At 35.3% G+C, this 10511-nt stretch overlaps 1 protein-coding gene across 3 annotated transcripts in view; it reads right to left on the bottom strand.

Moving 5' to 3' along the window:
• The window catches only part of KLHL20 (kelch like family member 20), a 69025-nt gene that overhangs the window by 13812 nt on the left and 44702 nt on the right, over nucleotides 1-10511 (bottom strand). For all 3 annotated transcript variants that reach the window (XR_002823481.1, XM_004372825.2, XM_023728041.1), the window contains 3 exons: nucleotides 10271-10386; nucleotides 6019-6202; nucleotides 3641-3784 (listed from right to left, as the gene is read on the bottom strand). Coding sequence is in view for 2 of the 3 variants with exons in the window: in XM_004372825.2 (XP_004372882.1) it covers nucleotides 3641-3784; nucleotides 6019-6202; nucleotides 10271-10386 (444 nt within the window). In the remaining variant the exon portion in view is untranslated. The remainder of the gene's footprint in view (nucleotides 1-3640; nucleotides 3785-6018; nucleotides 6203-10270; nucleotides 10387-10511) is intronic.

Below are 10511 nucleotides of genomic sequence, written 5' to 3'. Positions count from 1 at the left end.
TTGATCTGCACCTCTGTAATGGAGCCTTGGTGACACAGTAGTTAAGAGCTATGGCTGCTAACCAAAACGTCGGCAGTTTGAATCCACCAACTGCTCCTTGGAGACCCTATGGGGCAGTTGTACTCTGCCCTATAGGGTTGCCATGAGTCAGAATCAACTGGACAGCAATGGGTTCGGTCTTTTTGGTTTGGATATATGGTTATCAAAAATTGTCTCCCCATTTTAACAATTTTTAAATGTACAACTCAGTGATATTAATTACAGTCAGCATGTTGTGCAACCACCACCACTATTTATTTCCAAAAGTTTTTTTATCGCCCCAAAGGGAAACTCAGTACCCCTTAAGCAGAAAGTCCTCCAGCCCCTGGTAACTACTAATAAACTTTTGTTTCTATACATTTGCCTATTCTAGATAGTTGATATAAATGAGATCATACGATATTTGTCCTTTTATGTCTGACTTATTTCACTCAGTATAATATTTTCAAGGTTTATCAATGTCATAGCATATATTTGAATTTCATTTCTCTTTAGGATTGAATAATATTCCATTATATGACTATATCATATTTTGTCTATCCATTTATCTGGATAAACAGATACATGGAAACTTGGCTGGCTATTGTGAATAATGTTGCAGCAAACAGTGGTGTACAAATATCTATTTGAATCTCTGCTTTCAGTTCTTTGGGGTGTGTATCTAGCAGTGGAATTGCTGGGTCATATGGTAATTCTGTGGAGCCCTGGTGGTGAAGTGGTTAAGAGCTCAGGCTGCTAACCAAAAGACTGGCGGTTCGAATCCTCCACCTACACCTTGGAAACCCTATGGGGCAGTTCTACTCTGTCCTGTAGGGTTGCTATGAGTCGGAGTTGACTTGGCGGCACACAACAACAATGGTAATTCTATGTTTAGCTTTTTGAGGAACCATCATGCTGTTTTCCACAGAGGCTGCAACATTTTACATTTCCACCAGCAAAGCATGAGGGTTCCGATTTCTCCATATCCTCACTGACACTTATTATTGTCTGTTTTTCTGATAATAGCCACGCTACCACCACCCGTTGCCACTGAGTCAATTCCAACTCACAGTGACCCTATATAGGACAGAGTAGAACTGCCCCATAGGGCTTCCAAGGCACAGGGTTGCTGAGTCAGAATCGACTCCATGGCAAGAAGCAGACTGTCACATCTTTCTGCTGTGGAGTGGCTTGGGGGTTCCAACTGCCAACCTTCTGGTTAGCAGCTGAGCGCTTAACCACTGTACCACCAGGGTTCCTAATAGCTACCCTAGGGGGTTTGAAGTGGTATTTCATTGTGGTTTTCATTTGCATTTTCCTGGTGACTAATGACATTGAGCATCTTTTCATGTGTTTATTGGCCATTTGTATATCTTCTTTGGAGAAATGTGAATTCATGTCCTTTGACCATTTTTTAATTGAGTTGTTTTTCTTTTTGCTTTTGAGTGTCTCCTTGTTTCTTTTTGACTTTAAAATATTTCTTCTTTTTCATCTTCTACTTTTCTTATAACATTATCTGTTTTGCTTATTTGTTCTTCTAGCTTAATCCTCATTCTGAAATTATTCTTTCATTTATAATATTTTTCTGAGTTCTGTCACCTCATTTTTGAGTTTTTCTAATTCTGATTTATGTAGTGCTTTCATATCTTGTGTGATTTTCTTAATGCCTTTTAGTACATTTTGAAATAGTTGATTAGTTTTTACCCGTTCTGTGGGCATGTCCTTCTGGTGTGCTTTCACGGTCCGTAGAGATGTTCTTCTGCTTTTTATTCTCTCTTCTTATATTACCACTGCATGGGATATAATCTCAATACTTTGCTGTAGTTCATTTTTATATTAAATGAATTTTCCTGAACTTTTAGAAGGAGGAGTGGCTCATGGTACTTTTTCTAACTTTGTGGAGCTGCTTCTTGTTTTTTTTTTTAACATACTGTTAAAATTATGTAATAGCAGGCCTACTGAGATTTACTGGCTTTATTCATTGACCCTATCTTTATCTTGGCCTTTTCTTTTCACTGTATCTGTTGTCCTTTTCTTGCTCAATTTTGATTTTACTCCCAGTAGTTTTTTCTCAGTGTGGGGTCCTGTCCTGGAAGGGCATCCCAGGACTAGATGGTTCTAGCCCAGTTGGTTCTCAACCAGGGGTGATTTTTACTCCCAGGGAAATATGGCAACGTCTGGAGATGTTTTTGATTGTTACAACTGGGAGTGTGCTACTGGCACATAGTGGGTAGAGGCCAGGTATGCTACTAAATATCCTAAAATATATAGGTAGCCCCCTATATTGGTGGCCCCCTAAAACAAATAATTATTTCCAAAAGTTTTTCATTACCTCATACAGAAACTCAATACTCCTTCAGCAATAACTCCCCCCGCCCCCCAGTCCCTGGTAACCACCAATAAACTTGTCTCTACACATTTGCGTATTCTAGATAGTTCACGTTAAGTATGATCATACAATATTGGTCCTTTTGTGTCTCACTTATTTCAGTCAGCACAATGTTTTAAAGGTTCATCTATGTGGTAGCATGTACCAGAACTTCATTCTCTTTATGGCTGAATAACATTCCATTGTATGGATACAGAATCATTTCGTTTATTCATTTATCTGCTGATGAACACTTGGATTGTTTCTACCTTTTGGCTACTATGCGGCAATCAACATTTGTATACAAGTATCAGTTTGAATCCCTACTTTCAATTCTTTGTGGTGTATACCTAGGAGTGGAGTTACTGGGTCATATGGTAATTCTATGTTTAGCTTTTTGAGGAACCACTAAACTATTTTTCACAGCAGCTGCACCATTTTACACTTTCACCAGCAATGCACAAGGGTTCCAGTTTCTCCACATTCTTGCCAACACTTGTTATTTTCTGTTTTTCTGATAGTAGCCATCCTAGTGGGTGTGCTGTGTAGTTTTGGAAGTGGAAAAATAGGTGACTTGATGAAGAGATAAAAGGAAACTAGCATAGCTTTTAAGAGATACCTTCAACTTCATCTCTATTTATGACAGAGTCAAATTCTTCAACTTAAACATAATAACCAAACCAGTAACTGTTATTTCAAAAATTCTGAAGGGTTATGAACTATTTCTTTTCAAGAAGTGAGGATGAATATAGTATGTTCTTACCAGTACTAATAGCACATGAGACTCCAAAATCTAATCTTTATGAAAAGAATGACAAAATGCTGACAGGGCAAGTAATTAAGAACAGAACCCATGTACAAAATACTTCAGGCTCTTTAGAAGATATGCTAGACAAAAAAATATTATTTCACAATTTCTCTGAAGATGGTTTGGACAAAGTCTGCATTAAGTATACTCCAGGTAGACTGGGAGAAAAATCAGAACGGATTTCGTAAATAGAATGTCATTTAAAATATGTTCCCAACACTTCAATGTTAGGAGTAATCAGTGTTGTTACACATGATTTAAAAAATAAAACAAAAAATTGAGTTATATCTTTAATCCTTCTATACTTCAAGAGTAACTGAAAACTTTCCCCTTAAAGTCTATAGGACATAGATTCCCCAGTGTCACAAATTCAGCTGTAACTGTTTCTTTTAAAGAGCCCTCTAGATCCTTCAAAAGAAAATGGAAAATGACTTTAAAAAAATCACCTCTCAACAATGTTGAGGCAAGACACACCATCCTGGCCACCCACAGCGTAGAGAAAGCCTCCCAGCACTGCCACACCGACACTTGTCCTGCAGGTGCTTGTTGGGGCCACATCACTGCTCCATTGGTTTGTTTTGGGGTCATATCTAGAAAGGACACATCAAGAGTACAGTTTGATTACACAAAAAAAGCCTGGTTGTGTTTACATATTCAAAATAAAAAGAATTTATATGATACAAATTTTTTCCCCTAACACTACTGGCTGATTATAACTAAGGCATATGAAAGTCTATTTATGTACCTGTTTTTTGAAATTTATTTTTACTTAAACAAGTTATATATAAATATATTTGCTTTGAAAAAAAATCAGAATGTTATAGATATGGTAAAGTCCCTTTTGAGTTCCACCCTAATTCTAGTCTCTTCCCATTTTGATTTGGTATATATCTTTCAAGACTTTTACATATATATACATACATATATATTATCTACTTTATATAAGTGTGTATATGAGTACATATATACCTAATTTTTAAATAGGTATATATGTTCTTATGTATACATAATATATATGTACTCATATATATACAAGCGTATTTTCTTTACATAAACAATACCATATGGTAGGCATTGTTTAAAAATCTTTTTTCCTTCAACATATTTTTGAGATCTACTCATGTTAATAGATATAGTTCTAGATGATTCCTTTGAATTACTGTATGATATTTCATTATATTGTGTGCACCATATATTATTTAATCATATCCCTACTGATGTATTCTTAGGTTATAACAATATTCTATTTAAAAAAACAGTGATTACCCTTGCAGATTTCTCTTTATGCAAATAGACAGAAGTAGGATTGCTGGGTCAGAGTATGTTCATTTTCTATGTTAAAAAATACTATCAAACTGCTCATTTTGTGGCTATACCAATTTTGATTTGTTTTCATTAATTTTATCTTTATTTTTTTCTTTCTACTTTCTTGTTTTCTTCCCTTTATTTAACTTATTTTAATGTAGCTAACTTGTTCACTTTTTTCATCAAATTTTTTAAAATTGTGATAAAATATACATAACATACAATTTATCATTTTAACCCCTTTAAAGTGTACAATCCAGTGGCATTAAGTACATTCAAAATGTTGTGTGACAATTGCCATGATGTAGTTCCAGAACTTTTTCATCATCCAAAACAGAAACTCTGTACTTTTTAAGCAGTATCTCCCTGTTCCTCCTCACTCCAGCCCCTAGAACCTCTAATAAACTTTTGCTTCAATGCATTTGCCTATTTTAGATAGTTAATATAAATGGGATCATAGGATATTTGTCCTTTTGTGTTTGACTTATTTCAACCAATATATTGTTTTCAAGGTTCACCCTTAAAAGTAGCATGTATTACTTTGTGTTTTTGTTGCTCTTTTTGTAACTTTTTGATTTAAAAGCATAAGTCCTCTATTTCACATTATTTCTTATTTTCAAATGAATGCATATAAATTAATATGCATATAAATCTGTCTCTCCATACCACCTAAGTTGCATCCCACCACTTAAGTATAATAGGTTTGTTATTAAGTTGTAAATATTTTGTCGTATCTATTCTTCTTATTTAACCCATCAATAATTTTTAAGTGTGTGCGTGCGCTTTTAAACTTCAATGGAGAGATCCCTCTGTTTCTTTCAGGTATACAATTTATACTGCTAGGTCTTGATATGCTGTAGGGTTTCACAGATGTGTTAAGGAAATACCAAGACTCACTGTAAATCAGAATCCACACAGCTGAATGAAAAAGGGTATATGAGAGTAAGAAGCTAGAAGTTATTAAAAAATCAGTTACTGGAGGTTTCCAATGTGCCAAGCACCATGATAGGCATTACGGAAAAAGACATTTCAACAATTATACCACGATGTTATATGTACAGGTATGTTCAAAATACTTATGAAAGAACAGAGGAATAAGTAACGAATTCATCTGTATGGTGTCAGAGAAGGTTATGTAAGAAGTAACATTTGATCCTTGAAAGATAAGTGAGAATATAACAGGTAACCAAGAGACAGAGACATTCCAGGGAAGAAAGAACGGCATGCACACATGCAGGAAAAGAGGCATGAGAGAGGATGGTATGCCCAAGGAATTACAAGTAGCTTGGTGAGTCTGCAGTAGCATGTTTAGAGAATGGCAGTGTGCCATGGGAAAGAAACTGGAAAAACAGGTGGAGAACAGATCAGAAAAGACTTATATGTCACGCTAACTGGTCTAGGATGCCAACTAGTATCATAGACACAATACTAAAACAGCAACAGTCACATCTCTTTCTTAATTAACATCTTAAATGAAAACTTTATAGTAGAAAAAAAATTTCAAATTGACTTTACTCACCTTTCAACACTATTGAGATAAGAGGATCCATCATGGCCTCCCACTGCATATAACAGGTCATCAAGAACACTGACCCCAACTCCACATCGCCTTTTGCTCATTGAAGCTACCATTCGCCATTCGTTAGTCTGTGGGTCATATCGTTCAACACTGGAAATGGCATCCCCACTGCACCAACCACCAACTGGGGAAATAAAAGAAATGGTCAGGAGTATAACTGTCCTATGGCCAGAATGTGTCACCCATTGCTAATCTTTTAATTGTGACCTAAGGCTTGAACTTAGCAAACGTCCCTAGAAGCAGGTCAAAAGAAGTTATGATTTTAACTTATTCTGCTGGGATTGCTAAAATCTTTAATTAAGTTAGTATTATTATGTCCATTTTACAGAGGAAGGAAAGGGCACCAATTCAAATAAGATTTGGAGGTAATGTGGCATATAATAGATATTTCTGCTGTTGTTAGGAGTCGAGCTGACCTCGATTCACAGCGATCCATGTGACAGAGTAGAACTGCCCCATAGGGTTTTCTTGGCTGCATTCTTTATGGAAGCAGACGGCCAGAAAACTAGGGTTTGAGTATTACCTCTAGTACCTGTGTGATCTTGGGGAATTCTGTAAAGTCTTGTTGAACCATAGTTTCCTCACTGATAAGGAATCAAAATTAAAAAGTAATACATATGTGAAACTTTTTTAAGGTACAAAAATGCTGCATAAATGTAATGTGTTATCAAAAGCCAAAACAAGAACCAAACCTCAGAAGCTGGTTTTTTCTTTTAATAGGGGAGATGGATTTTGGCTCATCTATTCATGATCTCTTCATAGGTCTCTCTGTGACTAAAAATAGTACAAAAATTCTTATGATTATTACAAAATACTTTCTGTTTAGATCTGTAGTCTGGACTTAACTGTAAACTACTCAACATGACATTTAAGATCAGAAAATATTTTGAAGAAATTATATTTTCCGTAAGTGAGTAATAGCCAAAATAACAGTTTCAAACTAAGTTCCATAAAACTTCTCTGAGAGCTTCTGAAAAAAAAAGTGTGGTTATGGCATTTACACTTAATTTGTTATTCTTCCAAACTGTCTGTATTTCAATCTAAAATAAAAGTTAGAATGCTAGAGCATAAAATGTGAAGTCTAAGGATAGCTTTACCTCAAAACATCTAAAAACCACTAGTTTCTAAGGGGTCTCAAGTAACTTCTTGAACCAGACTAAAATAGGAATAATATTTCCAACCTCATTTTATTTCAAATCTCAATGTGCTACATAAATTCTATTTTATTATGTTTTCAATTTAAATAAGGATATTCCGCTAAAACTAAATCATAATAAATTCTGTGTAAATTAATTACCTTAAATTTAAATTCTGTTCTAGGATATACGTAAGGTGTTTCAATTCAGGAAAAGCATCCTAAATTCTAAAATAAAACTTGGCTGCAAATGTGAGGGTTATGAGCATTTGAAAGAAATCACATAGTCTAATCACTAAATCTCAATTTTATAATGGAAGCCATTAAAACCAGCTTTTTATTGGATTACATATCTCCAAATCAAATTCATATCACTTTACAAATGGTGTTCCTCAACACTAAGAAAAAAAATAGGCCTCTAGGAAATCAAATTTAACCATTTCCTTCAGCTACAGAAGCATGAAAATGAAAGGGTTGCTCAATTCTACTATCTCATGGTGATTTTATGAGAATTATGATTTTCAGGGCAGCAGAGATGGCATAACTTGGACAGAACTAGTCAATTTATTATTATTAGCTGAGTATACTGTACTTAGAAAAATAAAGTATACACACAGTTCCTGCCCTGGGAGCTCTCAATTCAGTTAAGCAATATACTTAAGAAAAAATATTGCAGAAAAGGGGACATACAGTTTTACATATGTGGGATGTTGACTCTCAAAAGAATTACTTCAAAGACCTATTGGTCACAAAGTGTTTCCATAAAGATGGCAACTTTCAGAAAGAATCTGGAATAAGGTTCACTGAGCTGTGAACATTAAAAATAATAGAAACATATAATTAACAAGCATCAAGAAGCCTAATGGAAAATAAGAGGAGAAGCCAAAATTGAAGATATCTATCAAGAGGAGTAAAATGTCCTAAGTAAAAAACTACTAAGATCATAGATTTAACATGAGGCTTCTAGTGTTTATTTTATTCCAACAGAATGAAGAAAAGGAAGACTCAATTTTCAAGGTTGAGTGAGAACTGGCAACCTAAACGTAATAAAAACAAAACTGTAATAAAAACTAAAGTGAACTGAGGGTCAAGTTTTAAGTAGAGAGAAAAGAATGAAGATCTAAAATTACGTCAGTGAACAGTATCACTCGAGAATGGAGTTCCGATCTAGAGAATATAAAAAGATTGAGAAAAAAGAGAACACCAACACAAGTTATTAAGAAATACAACTAATAAATTACTTTTGTGTGTGGCCTTTCTAGCCTTGGTATTATAACTCCCACCTAAAGGGAAGGAGAGGGATGGGCGGGGGAGGGGGACGGGGTGGGTGGGGAGGGAGGCTGTCCTGATGGAAGAGCTGTATCCTTGAATGTTCCTGAGCCTGAATTGTAACTGTTACTTCCCTCATAAACCCCATAATTGTAAGTATGGTCTGTGAGTTCTGTGTGGCCACTGCAATGAATTATTGAACACAGCAGAGAAGCAGAGAATGCTGTGGGAGGGATGGCTGGTGTCAGAGTTGATAAAAATGGTCGAGAGAGGAGGTGTGTCTGACCTCAGCCTCACAGGAATCGGCCTTGGGCTGTTGATCTTTCTTGGTTCTCCTTTCCCCTTGTGAAGTTAGAGGAGGTCAGACACTGCCTCCAGACTGTTTTGACAGAGCAATACGCAATTATGAGATCACTAGCCAGAATCTGAAATCATGAAACTGATCCACTTTAACAGACTTCTAAAGAAGGCAAAGTGTCATTTCATTAAACCGATTCAATAAAAAAAATCCAGATGAGATTTTCATGAAAAGGGTCATATATTGAAAACGTGTCACCTGACAATTTATAATCATTTATAATCATGTCATTTTGGAGAAATATGATAGGAACTAGCAGGATAAAGATAGCAGTTGAATAATTCAAGTGAAGTCAAGTTTAAATTTCTATTTAAAGGGAGCTACATTATTGTCTCTCAGCATTCCTGAATGGTTCACCACGCCTGAGACAGAAAGATCTGAGATTTCTGCGCAGACAGTAGGAGCAAAATGATACAGCAGGTCAACTTGAGTATAGGATCAATAAAGCTAAGAAAGAGTGTAACTTTAATGTAAGATAATGTTTCTTAACAGAGTGATGTAATTATGCGGCAACTGGAACATTGGCATATAAATTCATACATGTGATTCATGTCAATAAAATATCCACTGCACTTATTTTTTTAGATTAATATAAAAATACATAAAAAGAGAGCACTCTTTTAGAATATATCAGTGTTGGATTATGGGTTGAGAGTCAAGCTATATGCTGTCAAACTCATATTCTTCAGCCTTATTATGTTTTTTTTTTTCTAAATTTTTTATTGTTGAGAACATACACAGCAAAACATACACCAATTCAGCAGTTTCTACATGTACCATTTAGTGACGCAGATTACATTCTTCAAGTTGTGCAACCATTCTCACTTTCCGTTTCTGAGTCATTCCTCCCTCATTCGCATAAATTCACTGGCCCCTAAGGTTCCTGTCTAATCTTTCGAGTTGCTGTTGTCAATTTGATCCCATACAGATAGTTCTTAAAAGAGCATAATGCTCAATGCAGACCTTTTTCACTAGGTACGCTAAATTTTTAAGATTTAAGAGGACTAGTGTAAGTTTGACTATGTATATTTTCACCAAAAAAAAAGGCTCCTCCAAGGTCGAGAAGGGAGAATGTTGCCATGTTGTGGGGTTGTTAACCAATGTCATAAGTATGTGTACTGACTGTTTGATGAGAAACTATTTGTTCTGTAAAACTGCATCTAAAGTACTATCTATATATATCTATATATATATATAGATATAGATATACAAAGATTTAAGAGGACTTCAAGGGATATTTTTGGTTTAAAGTTTAAAGATTATCTCAGAGCAACTGTTTTCAGGGGTTCATCCACCCTCCACAGCTATTATCATGTGTTCTTTATGACAATGGATACCACAGTTGTTTAAAGGATTATTCAAATGATAATTTCTCACGTGGAAAAATATTCGGTTTTAGTCCAGTAGTTACAGTATATTAAGATCCAAACCTGCAAAGAGCACTTCTCCACATCGGATAGGTTTCCGTGGTCTTGTCCTTGGTCCCTGCATTAGTGGTCGTTCTTGAGGCAACAGGAGGTAGTTTTTAGCCTCATCTACCAAGTCTCTGTGAGGAAAAAAAAATATGCCGTTATTCAAAATATTTAAATAACACTGTTAGTCAAGTCCCAATATGGCTTAGGAATATATACATTGGCAAAGGGGAAGAAACATAAATCAAATCAAATCATG

Source organism: Trichechus manatus, unplaced genomic scaffold (genome assembly GCF_000243295.1).
Source record: "Trichechus manatus latirostris isolate Lorelei unplaced genomic scaffold, TriManLat1.0 scaffold00021, whole genome shotgun sequence".
In the NCBI taxonomy this organism is placed as follows: Eukaryota; Metazoa; Chordata; class Mammalia; order Sirenia; family Trichechidae; genus Trichechus; species Trichechus manatus.
Note: the sequence above shows the minus strand (reverse complement) of the source record. Positions and strands in the feature narration are given on the sequence as shown.